Source organism: Pithys albifrons, chromosome 1 (assembly GCF_047495875.1).
Source record: "Pithys albifrons albifrons isolate INPA30051 chromosome 1, PitAlb_v1, whole genome shotgun sequence".
NCBI classification, from domain to species: Eukaryota; Metazoa; Chordata; class Aves; order Passeriformes; family Thamnophilidae; genus Pithys; species Pithys albifrons.
Window position 1 is genome coordinate 93,103,307 of NC_092458.1, and position 25,155 is coordinate 93,128,461.

At 45.5% G+C, this 25,155-nt stretch overlaps 2 protein-coding genes across 2 annotated transcripts in view; one reads left to right on the top strand and one right to left on the bottom strand.

The window, feature by feature from the left end:
• Window positions 1–673: 673 nt before the first annotated feature.
• Window positions 674–21,225, bottom strand: ILDR1 (immunoglobulin like domain containing receptor 1). Its single transcript, XM_071560716.1, has 8 exons — window positions 21,041–21,225; window positions 18,012–18,182; window positions 13,532–13,681; window positions 12,689–12,808; window positions 12,383–12,529; window positions 8,209–8,340; window positions 6,234–7,036; window positions 674–5,125 (listed from the first exon to the last, which is right to left on the bottom strand). The coding sequence occupies exons 1-8, from the start codon at window positions 21,105–21,107 to the stop codon at window positions 5,084–5,086; spliced, it is 1,632 nt and encodes a 543-aa protein (XP_071416817.1). The 5' UTR covers window positions 21,108–21,225; the 3' UTR covers window positions 674–5,083.
• Window positions 21,226–21,637: 412 nt separating this feature from the next.
• The window catches only part of CFAP44 (cilia and flagella associated protein 44), a 45,596-nt gene continuing 42,078 nt past the window's right edge, over window positions 21,638–25,155 (top strand). The window contains exon 1 of the mRNA XM_071572246.1: window positions 21,638–21,684. The gene's annotated coding sequence lies outside the window, so the exon portion shown is untranslated. The remainder of the gene's footprint in view (window positions 21,685–25,155) is intronic.

Genomic DNA, 25,155 nt, shown 5'->3' on the forward strand with positions numbered 1-25,155 from the left:
CTGAAATAGGGTAGATTTAGATTGGATGGAAGGAAGAATTCTTTACTGTGAGGGTGGTGAGACTCTGGAACAGTGTCCAGAGAAGTTGTGGTCACCCTATCTATCACTGGAAGTGTTCAAGGCCAGGTTGGATAGGGCTTTGAACAACCTAGTCTAGGGTAGATGAGATGATCCTGTAAAGCCCCTTCCAAAGCCCCCTGGTTTCAATAAGAAAGTGATTGCACTGCTGCTGTGGGGTATGTTTTCCCATAGGTCAGGTTCCAAGTGCTTGTTGTGTCTTCAGTTGGGCCAACCATCTGTGTTGGGCACACGGAACCCCTGAGCATAAGGGGGAAGAGACAGAAAGGCTGCAACACTGAGCTACAGAGGGCATCAACTAAAGGGAATGGGAGAATATAAATTAAACGTACTGTGTGAGCCCCAAGAGACCTCCAGTGTTATGTCAATCACTTATTTATTAGGTGACTGTCACATGTGGAATTGTGAAAAGTTCAACCAGTATCTTCATTTTTATCAACCAAACAAAATATTTAGAAGACTTTTTTTCTCATGGTGTTTCAAGTGCTTTAGAACCAAACAGTAACTGTTCTCATTCTATAGACAAGGCAGCCAAGTCAATGATGGCTACAGTGGGTCGGTCATTAAAGAGGGCTGCCAATGGTTTCCCAGATATTTTTCACCTCTCATGGTATTTATTCAAATGATCTTCTTCCTTGGAAAAACAAAGAAAAAAAAGTGTCCCAAAATAAGAAAAAAAAATCCCCTACACAAGCAAAGCATTTTGCTTTTTTGTCCAAAAAATAACAACAGCAGATTCTTACTAATGGGTAACAAGGTTAATTCCAGAAATAAGAAGAGAATTTTCAGTTCCACTGCTGGTGCAAACACTGAAAAGCAATTTATAGTCTAGGAACAACAGACAAGAGCAACTGGTTGAAAGTTCTCTTATATTTCAATTAGACATTTGACAGTCATTGAAGAGAATCTACACATATACAATCTGCTTTCACAGTTAGGGTAACATTCAGGTCAGAAAACAGCACATTATAGGCATTAAACATAGCAGAAATAGGAATGAGCAGTCCTAACTTGTGGGGGTTAATTTAATATAACTTCAAGTGTCATCTCTCTCCTATGTCAGGTTGACAAATGGAAGGCTCTAACCCCATGATGTGGGTTTTTTAACTGATGTGCTGTTGGAGGTAGGGGCACAGCGGGGACTTAGCTGCACTCTGTGATAACATGAACTGCTCAAGAGCTTTGCACTGGGGTTGTATCACACAAGGTAACTTCCCTAGCTTAGTTAGCCTAACTGTAGCTAGTGCTATCATGAATACAATCCCAGAGATAGCAACCAGGCATTTCAGCACTTTCTACTGCCAAACAGGCACTTGCCAAGACCAGATCAATGACTGCACAGAAGCAGCCCTTGCCCTCCATTCCTGGAATGGCATTCCGGAATGGCAGGGCGCTCTGCAAATAAGCAAGAAAACCAGATATTGCAGGTCCTTTCTTAATCAAAGAAAAATTACGTGATTTTTTTCTCTCTCTAATGAATCTCTTGTCTGAGGTGGAAAGCAGCTGACAGGAGCATGGTTGTCCTTACACGGCTCTATGTGGCACAGCCACTTACTCATTACGTTATCTTAAATTAGGGCAACTCCAGTGGCTATGAAGGCACTTTATTGGAGACAGAAGATTCATTCCTGGGGAGTAAGATATATTCTTTTAACTTCATGACAAGAAGAACAAAAGCCTCAAGTAGCAATAACTCCCAAATGTGAAATATTCAACTTTTTCCATCACAAATGCACTGACATATGAACATCAGCTCTTTGGAATGGCTGAAAAATTAAGCATGAATAAACTGTAATACAGAAAGAATGAGGCTAGGCTGTTTGCTACTGTTATTTTTTCAGTGTGCTGTACTAGAGCAGCTCAGTTCTCTCTCTCTTTTCAAAAGTCAAAGACCCTGTAATCTTACTGGGGAAAAAGAGTTCATGTCGTATTGTGCTGTGCAATGGGTTTCATTTATAACCAATTAAAATTAGAAATAAGCATCTAAAGCAGAGCCTATTTCCTTCCCACTTTTCTGTCTACTTGCAGTTGAAGAGTGTGCATATATAGATTTCCTTTGTCGTTATTTCACAGGCCACCACCAACTGGTGTTTTATGAACCGCAGTGGTCTGTGGACCAGTAAACCCGGTATCATTTCTGCTTCCCTGCTGGATAACCTAATCTACTTCTGTCACAATTTAAGTTACAGAATTAACACTGAGATACAATCAATTTTCTATGAAGAGCTTTGTTTAATGTTTCTATAAATATGAAAAAAGCGACTCAAGAGGGTATCAACTATGATAAAGATAAATCTCTTCAGACTTCACACAGCACAAATTGTATTCACACAATCTACAATTAGTCACCTTAGATCAATTATGGGGGCTACAGGAACAAATAAAGATGCAGGGCTCCTTCATAAGATGTAGATAAAAAAGCACAACCTTTTGTGCTCATACTACAGCAGCAAACTTCAACAGCTGCTCCTGTTATAGTCATCTGTGTTTTCTTGCAGTGTGAGGGAGTTCTTGCTCTTGCGAAAACTTGCTGGACACATGTTGGATTATGCACACTTAAACATAAAGGAGAATGAACTCTTTCCATGATACCATATTGGGATCTCCCCTGATGTCTCAAATAGCCTCTACTCTTTGATGGAGAAAGGGGCAGCCCTTTCCTGAAACCTAGACATTTGGGCTGGATTGAGATAGCAGGAAGAAGTTATCCTGCAAGATGTATGAATCTACTGGAAGCACAAGGAGAGAGTCAAATTCCAAGTTACCAATTCAGCTTCCAATGGTAGAATCTGCACGGCCCTGACCACCTGTTAAAAGTCATCAGATGGCAAAGCTAAAGTCAGAACTCAATGCTAGTTTTGGAAGAAGATGCCCCATACTATTTTCTGTCATTGCAGTTATCATAAATTCCTCTTAACTAATAAAAATACTAGTCCATCATAGAAAAGGGGGTTCTTAAAATCCTCAGCAGGTCATAAAATAAGAAAAAAAATTATTCACAGCCAGTGGCTGAGAAACAGATTCAGTAGTGATACTGGCTTTGCAAGTTCAGCAAACACACTTAATTCCCTATATTTCAAATGTAATTTATGGATTAATTTCCATTGTTCAGTTTGGGTTTAATGCAGACAAGTACTACGCTTAATACAGCCCTCCTTTCTTGAATTCAAACTTTGGAGTTAGTCTTTTAGCTCTTTTTTTGTGATAGCCTGCACCTGCTGGCATAGAGACACCCTGTCTTCAAAAAGTAGGCCTCTGGTTCTTAAACTAAGTCAACTAGAGAAGCTGGTTGGTCCTCCTGCTTTATTTTCAGAGGCAGAAATTAGGAATAAGCACTTTCAGCCAAGAAACTGTAGGAAGATGAGCACTCTCTTTAGTAGCCTTAGGTTGACCAGCAATTGCATTGGGTATCCAGCCAGGCCTGTTTGAAGTGTGATGTTTCCCATCATTGTCCAAAGGAAAAAAGGAGGTGGGCAAAATGAAAGTCTCTCCAAGCCACTCATCCAAGGGAAAGCATAAGCCCATCAGTAACTAGGACATTGAAGAACAAACAGTAGCAAGTGTCCCATGCAGCACTGGCTGGGAAATAAACTAGGCAAGACAGTCACTGCTACTGGCCAATCTCCAGTGTCTCTGAGTTACAAAATAATTCACAAGACTCTCCAAAAGCTCCTTGGCAACCACTGAGTCTCTTAAATCCAAAAAGTGCCTCTGGCATGCCAGTTTCCTGTGGGAGCAGCCAGCATCCAGAGAGCTCCTCTTTCTCCAGCACATTTTAAATTAAAACAGTGGATTAATCGCATCAAGGAGAAACAGCAAGTTCTTCTCCTTCACACTGGTCTCAGAGCATAGAGAAATTCTGTGTTCTAGTTGCAAGGTGAGAGATGAGGTGACCCTACAAATCAGAATCACCATATATGCAGCATTGTGTAAGTGCCAGGGTAAAGATGAAGGACAACAGTAAAAATTCTTCAGTGCCCTTTATCCCACCCCATATACATCATACATGGTACAGAGAGCAAAGGGAAAATATAAAATGTATGGAAAAGAGTACATGCTTAAGAAATATATATTCATCAAAACCAGGTTTCCTAGAATTGAGGGAAATTCTGTCCAAGGTGTAAGGGACAGCAGTCATACTTTGCTCAGTCCTTGTAGGGAAGGCCAAACCTTGGTAAATTTAGCCCTTTAAAAGTTTACAAATAACTTCAAGTCTCAATGAAAGGCTAGAACAAGTCTCTTTTAAGGCACTAAGGTCTAGGCTTAAAGTAGGGCAGGTTGTTTCAGTTAGTAAAGGGTAGATAACCTGGTAGTTTGCAGATGTGCAGTGAGACCTTATTAAGGCAGTCAACATCCTTCCAACACTGTGATCCTCCTGTTTGTCAGAGAGGCTTAGTGGGAACAAAAGGAAGCAACTGCCCCAACTATGCTGAGCAGCCAGGCAGAAGCAACAAACATTACACATTCTAAAGCACAACAAAGGGCCTTAGAAAGAAGATGCTGTGCCTCCCCACACCAGACTTCCAGGGGACTGGATCAGATGACCTCCAGAGGCTCCTTCCAATCTAAATTATTCTACTGTCTTGTCACTTTACAACTCTGTGAACATTGGAGCCTTTCTCTGGTAACTGGTGTGCAAAGGACCAGCGTTCTACAGACTGGGCTCCTTGCAGTGCCAGGGAAGTTAACAAAGAGAACTAGTATCTCTCTTTACTGACTGGGAATATACTATTTACTGAAAAAAATCTGCTGTTTCCAAGAGAAATGAACCACAGCCTATTGCAAACCTGTGTTTCCAGTCACAGTGAGAATAAAAATGGGTTATGTATGGCTTTCATGGGCATGAGTCATAGACACTTCAGAGTGGCAAATCTAAGGAGAAGCTGCTTTGTCCATTTTATTGCTGGTTTATTGCTGGTTGTCTGTTCGCTCAAAAGCAGTCATCCCAACCCACATAGTAGAAAAAAGGAGTCCAGTGGGAATCGTAGTTCTTTCAGTACTGACATTAAATGATTATGCTTTTTCCACTGTGGGAACTTGCTTTGTCCTGCAAGAGAAAATGAAAGATTCAAGAACAAGGAATGATGAATAGAAATCATATGTCTTTCTACCTGCTCTGAGCACCGTAACAAAAACCATTCAGACATACACACATCCCAGCTGGAATTTGAATTACACTTCCTTCCAAAACACAGAAGGGAAAACGTGCAAAATACAGAAGACTCACACCTGATAAAACTCTGCATATATGTAATAAGGAGCACTTAACAATTTTTTATTTCACAGAATCACAGACTATTCTGAGTTGGAAGGGACCCACAAGGATCATCGAATCCAACTCTTAAGTCAATGGACCATACAGGGGATTGAACCCATGACCTTGGCATTATTACAACCAAGTTTTAACTGACTGAAAGAATTGTCATTTTTTAAGGGGGAATACAGTGTCTAACTTGGAGACTAGCAATTGGATATGAAGTTTTTCACAATTGTGTTACCTCCTGAAATCTAGTCCCAGTGTAAACTGACAAGATGAGCTGTGAACTATAGCTTGTTCACTGCCCATATAATGCATGTTCTATTCTCAGGAGTCCCAGTGAGTCATCCCCATCCACCTGGCCTGGAGAATGACACACTTCTCATTCATGCCACCCATGACCATAAAGCCTTTTTCATGTAGCTTTAGGTATCTTACCTGGATGTTTTTCCATATGAACCATCTTAAAAATATCACCAAGAGCAATAAAAATTAAATGTTGAAGACTAATAATAGTAGAATCATGCACATCATAAAAGAAATCAGAAGTAAACCAACTCTAGACAATTGCAGAGGGGTACTCAGTTCTGCTGCCTAGTTTGGAAGTGCTTTCTCCCCAGTCAGTGCCAGGTGAACAGCTATTTTAACACCAACATGTGGACAGAACTCCGGAAGTGAGAGGGTATAACATGTTACCCTGTAGGGGACCTACTACTACAGCCATGAAACACATGGCAGGGAACTGAGCAAGCTCTTCACAACCAAGCTTCACCCAGCACCCCCTGCTCCTTGTTCTCTGAAAGACAACAAGCTATATGTAAAGTAAGGAACATTTACTCTCACTCCCCAAAACTCATTTTTTCCCTTAGATGGGAAAGCAAAAAGGCATCTGACTCACCGAGCGGGTCCCTGCGCTGCCTTTGTGCTTCTTCTCCTGACCTGGTATGATTTCCAAGGAGCGGTAACTGGGGGGTTTATCTTCTGGCCATTCCCGAGACCGGTTCCTCCGCCTGCGGTTTGTCACTGGGACATGGACTTTCTCTTCTGAGGAGCTCCAGGACCCCCTGCGAGAAGGGGGGGAGTAGCTGTGCCTCCGCTGGCCTGAGTTATTGCTCCTCCCAGCATGGTGCTCGTATTCTCTCCTCCCTGTGGGCTCCTTTCTCCCACCACGATGGTGGCTGGAGTGCTCCTTGGCCTCCTCCGGATAGAAAGTGCTGCTGCTGTTCCTGCCCCTCTCATATTGGCGTGGGGGCGACACATCCCGTCTGGAGTACTGGGGCCTGCCATTGTAGCCACCTGTCCTCTGCCTCTGAGGATGATCCTCTCGCTGCCTGTCCCAGTGGTCCTGACTGTAGCTGGAATGAGAATCTCCACTGGAAGGCAAGGGCCACCTCCGGTTTTCCCTTCTGTCCTCTGCTGCAGAGTCCCAGGGTCTGGGGGTGTGGCTGGCTCTTTGTGGCCGTGAGGAGTTGCTGCTCCCATGGATGGAGGAGATGTGATCAGTGAGAGGAGGTGGCATGATGTCAGAGCCCAGAGAGGACAGCAAGCTGGGCTGAACTGCCTGCTGCTGGTGGGAGGGTGGCCGGAGCTGTGCCATGTTGAGGTTTTGGATTTCAGACTCCAGATAGTCCAAAACACCGTTGTTATGGGAAAGCTGAGCTTGTGGCTGCCGCAGTGCAAGACTGTTCTGCAGAGACACATCTAAGGATAAAAGCACAGGAGAACACAGCAAGTCAAGAGGAAACAATGAAGAGAGGGCCCTTCTGCACTCATGATCCTGGCTGAGTCCCTTCTCGCCTCCTGCTCCTCCTCACTGCAAGAGCTGCATGGTTCTGAAGTATCACAACCAGCACATCCAGACCAAACAGGATAAGGTGCAAGGACTAGTAACTAGTAAGCTGCATTTCCTTAAGAAGACTCAGTGTATTCTCTCTTAAATCACAATGGCTCAGTTGCTGGATCTTTCTAAGGAAAACTGGTACCCTAGCTAGGAAAAATAGTAACTGTAGATTCAACTAGTGGGCTAAAGAAGTATACACTCAAACATCTTGAATCTAGCATTTAAGATGTTTGCAAACTGTTTCTTTGAACAACAGGTAAAACTCATCAGACACAGAGTAAATCTGTGACTACAGTACAGTGAGAAGTTAATTCCGGATGAAAAATACATTATATATATTTGAGAAGTCATTTTGTTGAATTCCTCTGTTTTCCTTGGGTGATTAAATAGTATTACTGGTTATTTTATTTAATTATTTCTCTCAGACTTCAAAGACTTCCCGCTTCCAGCAAAGTTACAACTAAATTCCACAATACAAGTGATTTTGTGCAAGAATAACTGGAAAATTCTCCCTGGTTCGTTATAGAGTCTTTCATTTTTTGCTGCCTGCAGAGTAGGTCTATTGCACACAAGGCAGTTTGCCCTTAATCATTTAAGACTAGAGATTTGATAAGAACTCAAACAAATTGTACCTCACTTGTCATGTCAGTTTTGGCTATAAGGAGTTGACCGTGACCAGCACAGCAGAACAAAGAGACAGTACCCTCCTGTGCCACACAAAGCAAGATAAGCTGGGTATATTTACCCTGCAGTCACTGGAGAGTAGCACAGATACACCTTAGTTAGCACTAAACTACTTCATCCAGCACTGAGCCCAGCAAGACACTTAAGATGAACAGGCTGTATTTATCCACCCAGGCAAGTCTACAGAATGCTGTAGATGTAGCAGAGCTGTTATGCTAGGACATGTAACCATGCTAGAAACATCTCTCCTGTAGTAGAGAGGCTAAAGCCTCAATGCTGAACTTCCCTAAGAAGTTAGCTGTTTCTCATCCTGACTTTCTTCCCTCTGAAATGATGCCTGTGGTCTCACCTTGCTGCAGTAGAGGGTTCAGCTGGTAAGAAGAGAGTTTTGAGTTCCTGTCACCACCTCCATAGAACATGTTGGGTGATAGCCAAGGTGCAAGTGCCTGAGCCCGCTTCATGAACCGATGCCGTTCCAGCACTGTAAAAGAAAGGTTACAGCAGCTATCCAGAGAGCACAGCTTGAACATCATGTACCCTTTGGCTTGTTATCCTTTGGATACAGGAAATTCACAAAATGAAAATCGCTCTCCACCCTATTACAAAGGTAAAAAAGAGCATGGGAAACTCCAATATGAAGTTGTACACCTTCAAAAAGATACCTAAAACAGAAAAAAAGGGTTACTGCCTAACATTCAGAGTCCAGTCCCAGACAGTGGGAACAAATAACACTGTGATTAAGTATGCAGCACACAACCAGGTGTTAAGACTTCTACCTGCCCTGTCATTATGAGTATAGTTGTGGAAAGGCGTGAAATAATGTTTCATGCAGCAAGACATACCACAGTTTTCTCTCTCTCTAAAATTAAATCACTTAGGACAGTGTGGTCAAACCGGTGAACAAACTAAATTTTCTGTTTTCAACAGCAATGTCCAGTGTGCCAAAAGAGCACATTTGGTGGAAATTTCTCTCCCTCACTGGTTTGCCACCACCATCTCCAGACCCCTATTTGTGGGGTCAGGTTTCATTCACTTTTTCAGCATTTCCATCTCATCTCTTCTACATAAACAATCTCACCATCCCTGCCTTCAAAACCATAGCTCATTGCTGCTCCCTGTGGGGGAATACCTAAGAATATCTTACAGAAACTTACTATTTCTACCACAATCAAAACTTAAGGTTACAAGCAAGTAAATTCCACAACTCCCAGACCTTACAAAGCTAGTTTGTCTGTCATTACTGGGTAAAGCTTTTCTGCAACAGGGCCTTTGCAAAATTTCTCTTCCATGGGTTCCATGGAGTTTCAGAAGTGACAGGCTTTTATTGCAGCCTCATCTCTGGTCAGGCATGAACAGAACATTCCTGGCTATACAGTTCAGGAAACAGATAGAACATAATTGCCTTTGAGACTTTTACTCCTCTGATGAATCTGTCTCAAGTTGGCTGATGAAATTAAAAGCTATTGAAGGGAAAGAGATGGGATAGATAGGCAGGTTGACTGCAAAAGATTTGCTTCTTTAAGGAACTAGGCTACAGCTAAGCTCCAATTAATTCTGTCCCCTGGGTTCATCGTAGCAGCCAGCATTTAGACTGCATGTTCTCTGGGACTGAGCTTTCCATTTCAGATAGCACTCCAGTTATTAAACATGTCCTCCTTCAGCTGTTTCACTGAATTTATAAAGAGCACCACTTGCAGCAAAACAAGGATTGACCATGCCTCTCAACACATCCTTCCCTTTCCCCACAGGTCATGCAGCTCCACTTCATTCTCCACTTCAGACTCCCTCCTCAGTCTGGCTCCAACCAGAGAGAACTACAAAGCTGGAAACTTTAGGATTTTTAATCCTAACACTCTGATATTTCTTCAAAGCTCTGTATCCCAAGGTAGCAGCTTTCAAGAACTTAATTTCAAACTTGCTTCACTTTTTTTTTTGTCCCAAGAGACTTCCCTCCAGTTTAGGTTTCAAACTTAGAGGAAGAAAAAAAAGAAGAAAAAGGATAAAAAGAAGGAAAAAGCCTTATCCCTCCCTTTCTCATTCCTCCAGTTTCACCTTGAGAATGTCGTAGAACCTGCTGAGCACATGTCCCTGGGTTTTGACCACGGTCTTTGCCCAAGGAGTAGAGTTCCAGCACCTATGGGCATACCTACTTAGCGTTCTCCTGCTTAAGGCATGAAGGCAGTCACTAGGACCAAAGTCATCATGTACCTGTAATTCTCTGATCTCCCTCTACAGCTGAACAACTGCAGAATAACCCTGGGACTTCCTTCACTACCTTCAGCCTTTCTTCCTTTCCCAGATACTTTGCCTTCCAGTTTGAATCCGATATATACTCTGGTTACTCATCTGTAAAATGCAGGTAAAATTATAGATCTTTTTATTTGAGAAACTTCAGATTCACTCTGATTCCAAAACTCATACCTGCTGTAAAACTGTGGCAGAATGTTATGTTGTTCCCTCCACTTACTCCCTGTTGAAAAAGGTTGTTCTTCACCTTTGAGACACCTTAGAGCTGCTTGGCCAATTATAAAAAAAGTATTTTCCAACCTGGTCAGACCCAGGTGCAAGTTTATCCTATTTTACACCAATTCATTATTAGAAAAAGTCCACAGTAGAAAAGGAACTGATAGGAACTGAAGGAGGTCGTATGTATTTACCCTGATGAGCTTTTCTCAGAGTTTTCCATGGGGAACGTTAACTGACTTTCTCCTGAGGCATGTTTAATATTTCTGTACACCAATCCTGAATTACTCAAACAATGCACTTCTTTTACTACTAAGTTGAAAACCACGGTAGTTAGCGCCGTGATTCACAGCCTCAGGATTACCTTGCCTCAAAGGCACGTTCAGCAGACATAGGCTGTCCTCTAGTGGCCAACAACTGGGAAGAAACCACCCGTACTCAACTCGCACAGTAATCGTTAAGCAGGTGAGAATTACTGCCTTCTCTTCAGCTCTGTGGAACTGTTATTCCTCATGGATGTTTTTAAGATGTCCCCTGAATCTATCTTCCTGTGTTTATTAAGGTCTCCTCCAGTTAATTTCTTGGAGTGAAAAAAACGTAATTCAGAGGCAGGATGAAGAGAAGATGTTATAGAGGAGGGGAGCAGGCATAAGGATCCTTTGCAAAGTGGATAAAGAGGGCAGGCAGCTGGGATGGAAACTACAGCCACAGAACCCAGCAGCCAGTCAAGGAGGCTGGTCTTGTCTGTACCTTCTCTCATGAACAGCGAGAGGTTTTGGGAACCCCACAAGAACCCCTCCTCCTCAATAGGAGGCAGGAAATAACAGCAGTGGTCTGGAGTGAGCTATAAGCTACAGCGCAGAAAACCAGAAAGGAGCTCACACAAGTTCTGAATCCCTTTTTTGTTGAGAACTCGGAATTCTGGAGGTGTGAGTCTTTCATCTCCATCACCTCTCTCTCCCTTCAGGGAAACTAATTTTTCTGCCAAATTTCCATAGCCTCCTCAACACTATGCATTTCACTTGACAACCTCTAAAGCCCCCGTAAGTGTTTTGTTTTCTTTTTAGCAGTAAAAGGGATGTTCTGTTCTCTCTTTGCAAGCGCTAACCAAATTAGGCTTAAGCCTAAAACTCTCACTGCTTACTACCACCCAAGGTATACCAAATGGCTCTTTTGAAGGTAACAGAAAACCAGAAACACAGCCTCTTGATCATAAATCCTCTTCCTGTAGCATCTGGGGAAGAATTTGGTGATTTCAATGATAAATAAACTTATTTGTTGTATTTTTTTCCTGTTAGACTGTGTAAGCTGCAGAGGGGCTAGTATACCATGTTGCTAAGTCAGTTTCATTTACGGGACTGCAGAGGTTATGTCACCTTAGCAGCCAAAATTCAAATGGTAGCCTTATTAAAAAACCCTGGTCTGGCTGCAAAAACTTCATTACTGCTAAAAATACACACAACAAAGTTTCTTAGGACCCTCAAAAACGCACTTGTATGGCTGACCCCCAAGACAGGCCACCTTTTCCCTTCTTCTTCTCACTTCCTTCCTCAAAGAAAAACAAACAAACAAAATCTGTTTTTTTTGTGGAAGGAGCAGCTCTGAAAGGAAACAAAAAGATAGAAAATTCCAATTTTTACATAATTCCTCTCAGAGCAAGATACTTGAAGGTTAGGATAGTGTGAAGAGTAGCACAAAGGCACTTGCTTGACTTCTTCACATGTACAGGCAAATGACCCACAAGATGGGCAAGAAAAGTCCTGAGCTACTCATACAAGGGAGCTGAGAGTGCCCTCGATGCCAGGAGAGAAGCTGGTAACAAGGTGTGAGTGAGGAGAACTTCCAAAAGCTGGACATAGAGGAGCAAGGTGGGTTCTATGTATCTCAGCTCCCCTCCTATAAACTCAGATAAGCTGGTCACAGAGGTCACATTGGACAAAGAAATGTCTCAGTTTATATGGATGCTGAGCAGAAGGGAGAAAGTGGAGCTCAGCAAGCTCTGAGACAAGCTTTTGTATTGACAGAAGCCAAACATGGATGGACATTTGCTTGAACCTCACCTTCCTGATTACAGCAGCACCGGGTTGGACAGCAACCACACTGGATGTGGCAGCAGCAATACTGGGGGCAGCACTGGCACCAGCATATTCCAAACAGCAAAAGGAGGAGGAGGCCACCAAGGATGATGAGGAGTACCGTGAGCCAGTCTGTGGCGAAAAAAGGAGAGAGAAAAGGTATTGATCCCGATATATGTGGCCATGGTAAGTTATTGAGCACCTCTCCACTGCTGGAGATGGCTTGGGGTGGGGAAGAAGAGAACAGGATGAGATACCTTGCCACCTAGGCAACAAACCACAAGCACTTACGGAGAACAATCAGCTTCACTTCTTTGTCTGCATCACCTGAGGTATCTCCTGGTGCTTCTATAGTGCAGTAGTACATGCCGTGGTCCCACCACATGACTTCACTGATGACAAGGTCTGCTCCTGTGGGAGAGGGACCGCAAGGTCAATGGGCTAATTGGGACTGACAGATGTTACTTTCAGGCCCCACTCAAAACATCTGTCTGCAGGTGCACCTCCCCTCTTCCCAAGCATAGCCATTACCTTCAAACAATCACATTTGAGTCTGCTAATAATTCCTATAAACAACATTCACTGGTAGTCCCTTTTTTCTGTGTTACTGGAAGGCAACACTACTTAGAAGCAGAAGCTGGACTATTTCTGTGTGGAGTGAAATGACCAGCATGCTGCTGGGTAATGAATGTTAACAGACACCAGCTGCTGCCAAATGCCAGGTCTACTGGTTTTGGAACACAGTTCACTGTCCTTCCTTAGGCCAGCCTTCCCAACAGGTCTTCTGGCAGGAGCAACAGCTATTGCTCCAGGAACAGCAGGGGGCATATAACACACCTGGACAATTATACAGCACTTCTCAGAAGAGTGAACTCTTTTCTAGCCTCTGGGCTCCTCAGCTTTTGTGCTCTTCAGCAAAATGCTTAGGTATCCCCAGCTCACCCTTAGCTTGTAGTGCTTCCAATACCCTCAGGCCAGCTGGTGACAGGGCCCTTCACAGCTCTTACTCCATTGCCACTTCGTGAAGTATGTTAGCTACAGACTACATTAGCAATGTTTATGCTTCTCTTCACTTAGCAGACCCAGATAGTAGTTACTGAGTTCACTGCCTGCCTGGGAGGCTGAGTCACGTACTGTTCTGGATGGTGATCTTCCGCTGCTGGTAGTCGATGCCCAGCACAGGGTCCTTCTGCCCAAATTTCTGGATCACAATGCGCACCTTTCGCTGGCTGTCATTGCAGTCGTCAGACGGGTCCTGGCCAAGAGCTAAACCAGCCTGGTATGCTACAAACACACAGCAGCAAGTAACATGCCAAAAGTTATTTCAAAGGACCAATTTCTACCCTGTTGTGAGCAGTGGAGAAACCATGGAGTGCATGTGTGCATTTGCTTTGGTTTTAATAATATAAAGCATGGCTTCAAGCCAGCAAGGACAAGTCCTTTGGAGTACTCAAAAACAAACAGAGGTAGAGCCACAGGAATGGCAGAGATTTTGAGAATGCAGGAGCTGCAGAGGAGATCCCTCCTGCATTCACAACGGAAAGAATAACAGTAGAAAGAAGCTAATGATGGTAGGCTGGAGGGCAGCTCCCAGTATGAAGATAAACTGCAAGAAAAAAAGTCATAAAACAGCAACGAGTACTGGAACTAAAAAAAAAGTGTATTCATTTACCAAAAAAAAAAAATCTCCAGACATACATGAACTGCTGAAGGGATTATCTCTCTTTTCCTTCTCTATCCTTTTAGATGTTGTGAAGCTTATAAAGACAGAAAACAACCCATCATCTGATTCTAGCTAAGGATTAAGTGCAGAGACACCTGACAGAATTAACGGAGGACAAGAGGAAATTTCTGTGCAATACCCTTGTGACAGACCCACAATATAAATTAATGTTGAACTGCCAGGTGTTTGGGAGCTGAGGTTCGGGAAGACCACTGATTCAGTCAGCATTGTCTGCAAGGGGCTTGCAATGAAGAGAGAACAAAGCTTGTCAAAGTCTCTTCCACTGTTGTACCTACAACGGAGCATGAAGAGCAGACCCAGTTAATCAGACACCATAGAATCATAGAATCGATTGCGTTGGAAAAGACCTCCAAGATCATCGAGTCCAACCCTTGGTCCAACTCTAGTCCATTTACTAGATCACGGCACCCAGCGCCACGTCCAATCTGTGTTTAAAAATCTCTAGGGATGGTGAATCCACCACCTCTCTGGGCAGCCCATTCCAATGCCTGATTACTCTCTCTGTAAAGAATTTTTTTCTGATATCCAACTTAAATTTCCCCTGGCAGAGCTTAAGCCCGTGCCCCCTTGTCCTATTGCTGAGTGCCTGGGAGAAGAGACCAGCCCCCACCTGGCTATAACTTCCCTTCAGGTAGTTCTAGACAGTGATGAGGTCACCTCTGAGCCTCCTCTTCTCCAAGCTAAACAACCCCAGCTCCCTCAGCCTCTCCCCATAGGACTTGTGCTTCAGTCCCTTCACCAGCCTTGTTGCTCTTCTCTGGACCCGCTCCAGCACCTCAATATCCTTTCTGAACTGAGGGGCCCAGAACTGAACACAGTACTCAAGGTGTGGCCTCACCAATGCAGAGTACAGGGGAAGGATCACTTCCCTGGTCCTGCTGGTCATGCTATTTTTGATACAGGACAGGATCCCATTGGCCTTCTTGGCCACCTGGGCACACGGTTGACTCACGTTGAGCTTCCTGTCAATTAGTACTCCAAGGTCCCTTTCTGCCTGGCTGCTCTCCAGCCACTCTGTGCCCAGCCTGTAGCGCTGCAGGGGGTTGTTGTGGCCAAAGTGCAGGACCCGGCACTTGGCCTTGTTGAACTTCATCCCATTGGAATCAGCCCATCTCTCAAGTCTATCCAGATCCCTCTGCAGAGCCCTCCTGCCTTCCAGCAGATCGACACTCCCTCCCAGCTTGGTGTCATCAGCAAATTTGCTGATGATGGACTCAATCCCCTCACCTAAATCATCAATAAAGATGTTAAACAGGACTGGACCCAATACAGACCCCTGGGGAACACCACTGGTGACTGGCCGCCAGCTGGATGCAGCTCCGTTCACCAGCACTCTCTGGGCCCGACCCTCCAGCCAGCTCTTAATCCAGGAGAGGGTACACTTGTCCAGGCCATGGGCTACCAGCTTTTTCAGGAGTATATTATGGGAGACAGTATCAAAGGCCTTGCTGAAGTCCAGATAGACCACATCCACAGCCTTCCCCTCATCCACCAGGTGGGTCACCTGATCGTAGAAAGAGATCAAGTTGGTCAGACAGGACTTGCCCCTCCTAAACCCATGCTGGCTGGGTCTAATCCCTTGTCCACCCTGAAGGTGCTGTGTGATTGCACTCAGGATGAACTGATCCATAACCCTGCCAGGCACGGAGGTCAGGCTGACAGGCCTGTAGTTGCCAGGGTCTTGCTTGCAGCCCTTTTTGTGGATTGGGGTGACATTCGCCAACCTCCAATCATCTGGGACCTCCCCAGAGAGCCAGGACTGTTGGAAGCTGATAGAGAGCGGTTTGGCAAGCTCTTCTGCCAGCTCCTTCATCACCCTGGGATGGATCCCATCTGGTCCCATAGACTTGTTAGGATCCAGCTGGCTCAGTAAGTCGGTCACTATTTCCTCCTGGAATACAGGAGGGGTATTCAGCTCCCTCTCCCTGTCCACCAGCTCCAGAGGCCAGTTGTCTTGAGGGCCACCTGTCTTACTGGTGAAAACTGAGGCAAAGTAGGTGTTAAGTACCTCAGCCTTCTCCTCATCTTCCTTAACTATATTTCCCTCCAAGTCCAACAGAGAATGGAGGTTTTCCTTGCCCCTCCTTTTGTTATTAATGTATTTATAAAAGGACTTTTTGTTATCCCTAACTGTAATAGCCAAATTTACTTCAAATTCCACTTTTCTTTCCCTAATTTTTTTCCTGCATGACCTAGCTCTATCTGTAAATTCTTCGTAAGTAGCCAGCCCTTTTTTCCATAGTCTGTAAACTTTCTTTTTATCCCTGATTTCTTGCAGAATCTCCCTATTTAACCAAGCTGGCCGTCTTCCCCTCTGGCTGGCCTTTCGGCACACTGGGACAGCCTGTTGCTGTGCATTCAAAATCTCCCTCTTAAAACATGTCCATCCCTCCTGGATCCCCTTGCCTTTAAGGGTTGTTTCCCAGGGTATGCTCCAAATCAGTTCTTTGAATAGGCCTTCTTTCTTCTTGTTTTCTGTCCCTGTTGAGGCCTATTAGCTTGAGCCTAGGCTAAACACACTCCCATTATGCTGGGATCAGCTGAGCCAGGGACCTGCCTGCTTGTGGACTAGGCTGTAGAGCACTTGGTAATATGCCTACCCAACCCATCCAGACTGCATAAAGAAGAGTTTGGGCACCAAGACACCCACTCTGAGCTCAGTCCTAAGTGTACAGTTAAGCTAAGGTTGGCCACTTAATAACACCGCAGGGTTTATAAAGAATAGACTAGAACAGAACAGAATAGGAATAGTTCAGTTGGAACGGATCCACAAAAATCACCTAGAACAACTGTCTGATCACTTCAGGGTTGACCAAAAAAAAAGTGTATTATTATGGGCACTGTCCAAATGCCTTTTAAACACTGACAGGCTTGGGGCATCGACCATCCCTCTACAAAGCCTGTTTCAGTGCTTGAACACCCTCTCATTAAATAAATGCTCTATAGTGTCCAGTCTGAACTTCCTCTGATGTAGCTTTGGACCATTCCCACACATCCTATCACTGTTACCAGGGAGAAGAGATCAGCACTTCATTCTCCACTTTCCCTCCTCAAGAAGCTGTAGAAAGCAATGAGGTCACCCCTCAGCCTCCTTTGTTCTGAACTAGATAAGCCCAAAGTTCTCAGTTGCTCCTTGCAGGACATGTGTTCCAGCCCTTTCACCAGCTTTGTTGCCCTCCTCTAGGTGCATTCAAGTACCTTAATATCCTTTTTAAGTTCTGGGACCCAGAACTGCACACAATACTCAACATGAGGCAACACCAACTCTAAATATAGTGGGATCATCACCTCTTTTGGCCAGCGGGTTATACTGTGTTTGGTGCACCCTGGAATGCAGTTTGTGTACCACATTAAACACTCCTGAATTAAGGCTGACACACCATAACGTCTGCGTGTGAAAATGCTCCCATCAGTACTAAATGTTATTACTTACAAGTCTTTCTGCCCTCCAAAATGCATGCAATTCTTTTATTTCTTAACAGCAGTAACATCTGGTCACAGGTATCTAGCTCCAATCACAAGGTCCCCCATGGAATCATAAAAGTCCACTTGTTGCAGGGCCCTTGCTTTCAAATGTGCTGAAGAATAAGATGGGGCTGCCAAGACTGACTTGTGTCAGACATGGCTGAGCTGCTCTGCCTTCTGACTTGATGACAAGGAGGACAAATGAACTGCTTTAGCTGGGTCCACAGTCCCATATCATAAGGCCATGACATTTCAAAGGAAATCACAGACATGACCCAATTTTCCTTGACGTGCACCTGGTCTGTGAGTAGGAAGGGGTCAAAAGCCTGTGCTACCCACTAAATCTACCTTCCCTGTCCTTTGCCTTTGAAGAGGGATTCCTTGGAGGACAAGCCTGACACTTACAGACTGAGTAGTAGTCAAAGATGGGGTCCTTGCAGAAGGATTTGAAGCGCCAGGTCACCACCACATCCTGGAGCTGAGCTGAGGTGCTGTAGTCACACCTGAGGATGACAGTGGCAAATAAGGTGGTGTAACGCTCGACGTCCTGCACTGTCACCAGGAGGGAGAGGCAACCTGCAAACAAGAACACAGAAGGCTGTCAGCCCACAGACTCAGACCTCATATCACACCATCCATTCCACAGCAGAACAGATCTTCCAACGATCAAAGCACATCTCCTTTGGCCTCATCCAGGACCTGCACCCGCAGACCTCCCAGCCCCTCTGGAGAAGCCATCCAGGGTTACAAACTCACATTGAAATGTGAGTCCCATCTTTCTCTGAAGGCAGCTTCTTTGGTCCACCCTGTGGACTGAATTATTTTCTCCCAAGCAACTATCAGTAGCCATTATGCAGCAAATCACTGTGTTCTTCTTCGACATGGAGAAAACTGTCCCTCCAAGATGAGGCAGGTAATTTGTTGGGCCCAGAAAGACATATGATGGGACTGCCTTGGCTTTTAATCCTAACCAGAAAAGTTTTGCAGCACCATCTGTTCAAATAAATACCAAGTTAATTTTGTCAAGGTCTTGCTAAGACAGCCATCAGAATGTTACCTAGAGGTGACCAGGATTAAGACAATACAGCTTTCAGCCTGTAGCACTGTATTTATTCTGTTTATCACCACTTCAGAACAGCAAAAATTACCCTATTTTTCCTTTTTAATGAAACTATTGTTATGTATTTTAGAACTCAGGACAACAACTTCCACACCATTTTCTATCTAAGCAGCTGCACACACTGAGAAAGGTTTTACAAAGTTTCTCGTAAGCTAGGCTTTATTTTAGCCATACTTGAGACATCTCTATCTTATTTAAACTTTGATAATACAGTGAAGTTGTGCTTGTCATTAACAATAGTGAAGTTATCACCAGTTGCCTTTGATAAGGGAACACAAACAGTGCAGAGCAAGTGTGGGATGCCCTCTCTGGAATACATGCCAAAGAACAGGGCAGTGGTTGCAGTGTTGTGCTAGTCACTTCTTAACTGGGAAGCATGACAGCAGGAAAGGTGGGAAGGAAAGGGGGAGATTTATAAGGTACCAACCAAACAGGTCTCCATGAGCTAACACTTGATTTTTATTGCGTATTCAAAGATTTTCCCTCTACTCCATGTTTTCAGGACGAGAGCAGGGGAACAAGCTGCTAATACTACACAGTAACATCTGGATCACAGCTGCAGGCATCATTCTTTGTCAAGCATCATTCAGTGCCCTCTTAGGCTGCACATCCCCACTAGTTCCAGGCAAATATGAGTTCCCTCAGTTTCTACATGGTGGAAAAACATGCTGCAGAGCTGCAATGCTGCTTCCCCAAGTAATTCTGCTGCAGGATAATGCCAATGTAGTAGTTGCTCAGTTTATGGTTTGAAATTGACTCCTGGTCGGCCAAGTGAAAGCAGAGGCAGAGAATTCATTTGCCTTTAAAAATGCTACATAAACATAAGAGAAGACCAGGGCAAACCCTGAATCCACAGCTTTTCCGAAAAATAAAATATACACACACGCACTTAAACACAGAAATACCAGCAGCTGTGCACACCTCTAGGAAAAACAAGTTTCTACAATGCTGTAGCAAAGCAAGGTCCAGACTGCTGACAGGTAGTTATGGTTGCTCTTATTCAAAAGCATTGAACACACCCTGTTTTGAGTTTTCATTGTGAAACCGTTGACACATGGGATTGTAATTCAGAAAAACACAAGAAACCAACCCAAAATTCACTCTCAAGATTGGCAAAACCTTGATCTCAGGGTTATTATCAAATGAAACCCCATATGAATTCTGGTTGTCAAGGCTCAAGGGAACAGAACATTTTCCATGAGTTTCCTACAATACTATCTCTATGGCAAGAGTAAAACACTCAGCATCACTATGTGCTTCTTACTTAGAGAAACCAAATCTTTTTATGGAAGGGATCCTTTCTCAATACCTCTGTTCTGCAAACGAGTCAGAATTGAAAGGTAAGTTCTGTATTTTCTAAGGAGTTTGAAAACCTACTGTTCCCACCAGAGGATGGTTGGATGTCTCTGCATAGCTGATGTTTCTTGTTAACCTTCTCCAAGAAAACTGAAACGTTTTGAAAATAAGGCTGATTCCTAAACTTGGACTGCATTACTCCACTGCAGGCACTCTGATTGGGAAGAACAAATCTGGGCAGTACCAGCCTAGTAAATTCTGGCTACCTCAGGCCTATGGCTTCAAAGTGAAGACATGAACCTTCAGAGCCACTGAAGCCAAGTTTTGGTCAGAGCATCCCCAGGAATATGGCTGTCAAGCAAGACAACAGACAAGCATCCCTCCGTATTTTTTTGCTTCTTTCACTCATTCTCTGTGAAACTGAACTTCAGTACTTAAAGCCAGATCACCAGCCAAGCCCAAGGCATACAAGAAGCAAAGTGATCATTTTATTTCAAACAGGAGGTCAGAAGCGGTCAGGCAACCTGCAAGGCTCGGCAGAAAGAACTCTGCTTGCCGAAGTCCGCCCCTGGACAGGCAGGTGAGCTCCTGCTCCCCACACCAGCAGGTACCCCGAGGTGAGGAGGCACCGCGGCCACCCCTGACCCCGAGGGGCTGATCCAGCAGCACGGGCGGGCGTGTGAGTGCCACAGGCCAAAGGGGACCCCTGGGCGCCCCCACCCAGGTCCCGGCCACGCTGCCGGACGCCCCCGATCCCGGAGAATGCCAGGAAGCAGCGGCCACTTCCTCCTGGGAGGGCGTCCGGCCGCACCTTGGGACAGCGAGACTCACCCGCATGGCTGCGAACCGCCCCGGGGCAGCCCCGCCCGCCCCTTCCCTCCGCCGCCACCCGCACCGCCCTGACCCCGGCCGAGCCCCGAGGACGCCCCCGGGGCCCGGCCCTGTGCCGGGGGGTGTCCCGGGACGGGCTGGGGGCCGGGGGGTGTGCCGGGGGCCGGGGCCTCACGGGCGGACTCACCGGCCGGCAGCCAGGCCAGCAGCCAGCCCAGCGGCAGCGCCCGCCGGCAGCGCCCGCTCGGAGCCATGGCGCGCCTCCCTCTCCTCCTCTTCTTCTTCTTCCTCCTCCTCCTCCTCCTCTTTCTTCTCCTGCTCCTGCTCCTGCTGCTTCGCCGTCGCCCGGGGCCGTCGCGCCGTGTCCCTCCCCTTCCGCGGCACCTGTCCCTGGGCCGGGCAATGCCGTCCGTCCCTCCCTAGCTGCGCCCTCCCCCGCACGGCCGGGCAAAGTACCACACGCCAGCTTTAGAAACTGCTTTAAATACATATAAAAAGTACAAAAAATATAACTGTCTCTTCCATAATATATATTTATTAGATAAATATGAAATAAATAAAAAGAAACAGGTGCACGGGAAGTTTTGGGCGCGGAGCCGCGCGCGAAAACGTGTGGGAACTCGTCCCATCCTGAGCTTCGGAAACACCGAAACGGCAGCCACAACAGAGGTTACTTTAAAATAAAAACACAATCAAAGCAACGCCAGGTTGAACACGCAGCATCCCCCCTCCCTCACCCGCCCGCCGGGCCCGCCCCGCCGCCCATCGCTCCCGGCGCCCCGCGGCTCCCGTTGCCTGGACACGGCAGCGCCGCGGCGGAGGCGGCCCCAGGTACGGGCTGGGCGGGAGGGCCGGGGCCGATCCCGTCCCACGCCGCCCCCCGGGGCGCCCGGAAGGGTCCATGGGGCTGTCCCCGGCAGCCCTGCTCCTCATGCCCCTGCCCTGCGCCCCGGAGCCCCTCGGGGCCACACACCGTCCCCACGGCCCTTCGAGCCCGGCCCTGCGCCCCCCAGGGCCAAACACCCTTCCCATGGCCGTTCCGAGCCCTGCCCTGCGCCCCCCGAAGCCCCTCGGGGCCTCACACCCTCCCCACGGCCCCTCCGAGCCCTGCCCCGCGTCCCCGGGTCCCATCGGGGCCACACACCGTCCCCACGGCCCCTCCGAGCCCTGCCCCGCGTCCCCGGGTCCCATCGGGGCCACACACCGTCCCCACGGCCCCTCCGAGCCCTGCCCCGCGTCCCCGGGTCCCATCGGGGCCACACACCGTCCCCACGGCCCCTCCGAGTCCTGCCCCGCGTCCCCCGGGCAGCGCCAGCGCTCCCCGCCCGCCGCTTGGCTGCCCGCCCAAAGGCAGGAATTGATGTCCTGCAGCAGAGAGTGACCATCTCACACTCCATCTGAAATGTGGGGCTTGTTGTTTTTCCTTTATCGTGTGTGAAGAAGTTTGTTTTATTACCTGTTGCATTTGTGGCACTGTTCTCGTACTCGTTTTTATGATTTTCCTCTATGCTCTAAGTTAATAAGTAACTGGTGATGTCATATGCTCTGGTTTCAGCTCAATAAAAACCTGGTAATCTTTATTCTGGAGGAAGGCTTTAAAAGACTTGAAACTGTTGCTTGAATGAGACAGAGCTAGGATATCTCAATCCTAGAGAGGGCTACTTTGGGTGTCAATTGGGAATTAGAGTTAGGTTTTATTTCCTCCTAATTTTGTAAGAAAATATTTTGCATATGTGCAACATAGCAATGGTGAGGCTCTAAGCAGGGCTCTGCATTCCACTTTCCCCTCTCTGATGAGGGAAAAGAGAGACAATGGGCCATGGTAAAGATGATGTGTCTAGCTCCAGCTTTGTAGCTTTATCTTTGCTGTCTCAATCTCTGACTAGTAAATAATTTATAGACTTCAGTGCTGTGAGAATTAATATCTTCTCTTGTTCTCCTTGCTCTCAAGTCTTCTACCTGGTGTAAAAGAGACAGCAGTGTTCTCTTGTACGATTTTTTTTCTTGGGATCTTTCTTTGCTTGCCTGCAACTGACTTTCATTACTAATTCTGTAGTAATGCTGATGGATAATGATTAACAGACAGCACTGGTTAGCTAGGGCTGATCGACTCTAGGATATTTTTCTTTCTGTATATAGGGACTAAAAGACTTTAATGTTTTTTTGAGTGAAAGTAAGTTTTGCAAAACTGCTTGCACATTTTGTGCTCCTCAGCAGCCCAGCAAATTGCTGATGTACTCTGATGTGGTCTGCAGGCTTAAAGGAATGCTGAGAGTGTTTTTCAATGGCCTGCTGGTTTTCATAAAGAAATGGAAGATTCAGAAAAGAGTGCTGAGGTGACAGGAGACTGTATTTGAAAGTGAGCTACAAAAGCAGGACTTGGCAAATGGGAAGATATCTTACACGTCCAAAGCAGAGTTAGACTTGAGGAAGATGCCTCATCTGAAGAGATGATTAGTATGCAGTTCCTCTTGGCAGGCAACCCTCCTGACAGCCGAATGTTGCAGCCGTATTTTATGCCAGTGTTACCCCCGGGTCAGAAAGAGCAGACTGTGGTAGCCTTTAAGGAGCACAGTGCAGTGCTAAGAGCAGTCAGGATTGGAAGTCCTGGGACAGACTGACTTCTTTCATGTGGAATAAAGACAAAGGAATGACACACAAGACAATGTCTTCTGAAAGAAAGACCAAGTGTCTTTTTTTTTTTCCAAGCCCACCAGCAGCCAAAACTTTTCTACAAAAACCAGCATAGAATTATAGAATCATAGAGTCGACTGGGTTGGAAAAGACCTCCGAGATCATCAAGTCCAACCCTTGGTCCAACTCCAGTCCATTTACCAGATCATGGCACTCAGTGCCATGTCCAATCTCAGTTTAAAAACCTCCAGGGATGGGGAATCCACCACCTCTCTGGGCAGGCCATTCCAATGCCTGATTACTCTCTCTGGAAAGAATTTTTTCTGATATCCAACTTAAATTTCCCCTGGCAGAGCTTGAGCCCATGCCCCCTTGTCCTGTTGCTGAGTGCCTGGGAGAGGAGACCAACCCCCACCTGGCTAGAACTTCCCTTCATATTTTAGGGTGAACCAAAAAATAAAATCCTGAAGAAGTAGCAAAATATAGAGATGAATTTTTAATCTCTTGCTTGTTGCTGGTAGTAATAGTGCTGCAGTTACATTCAGCAGCCCCAGTTAGTACCGGGTGCTGTGACAGTCCTGAGGACTTCACTGTCACTGTCCAAGCTCGCTTGGCCGTGGCATATGGACCTTGAGACTTAAGTGGTGGGGCCAGTTCTGTACATGCTGTGCCTCACCTAAAAATAAATAAATAAATAAAAATCCACTGTGCTGGCTCAAAGGGCACACCCATGTGGGGAGAGCCCTTCCCAGATCTTCGTTCACAAAGTTTGGCCATACACACATACGTAATAGTTCCCTATTTCTACATATCCTGGATTAGTGGACAGAATTGATCATCGCTCTTCTGTACATGTAAAAGCTGGAAGGTGATGCCTTTTAGGGACAATTGTGCAGTTATGGTGGGGCAGAGACAGCTTAAAAGAACTGTAACTAAAATAGTCAGATATGTTCTGTTTCTACAGTAAAACTATAGGCTGCATTTTGATCATTATTTAATTTCTTGTATTTTATGCAGTTGAAGTGTCAGTCACAGGGTTCAGGAAGGCAAAAACTGCATTTATGAGGCTTGCACATTTAAACATTTTTTTATCTGGAAAGAGGAAAAGTATAGGATGACAAAATAGAAAGAAAGTGGTGTCATCTCACTGAATTTTTTTACATGTTACAAAATAAACACCCATTTAATTTAATTATGCCATATTTTGAATAAATGAGGCAATTGTCAGAGACTAGAAATCTCTTAATGTCCAAATTTACCAAGAATTTTTGAGAAGTTCCCATAATAAGGATTCTGTGTGGCAGCAAAGTTGCCACAAACATTTTAATTTTGAAATAACTGAAAGCCTATGCTGGAATGAACAGATTTCTCCATTCTGTGGCTTTTGAGAACACAGCTAAGAGAAAGGCAATTTGCAAGGAAATGTGGCTTTGCTGAAATTCACAGCTTAGAGCATTGGCCACTGAAACAAGGAAAACCTGAATTCGCAGTTCTTGTAGATGGTGGAACTGATGTGGATCTGGTACACTGTTTCAAGTACCTATCTTGATTTACTGAGTCTGAGGGAAAATTATACTGCCCTGATGTTGGCAGAAAAAATCTGATTGCTAACTTGTTTTTCCCCACTAGATTTGTCACACCAGTTCTACTTGCCACTCTCACTTTTCA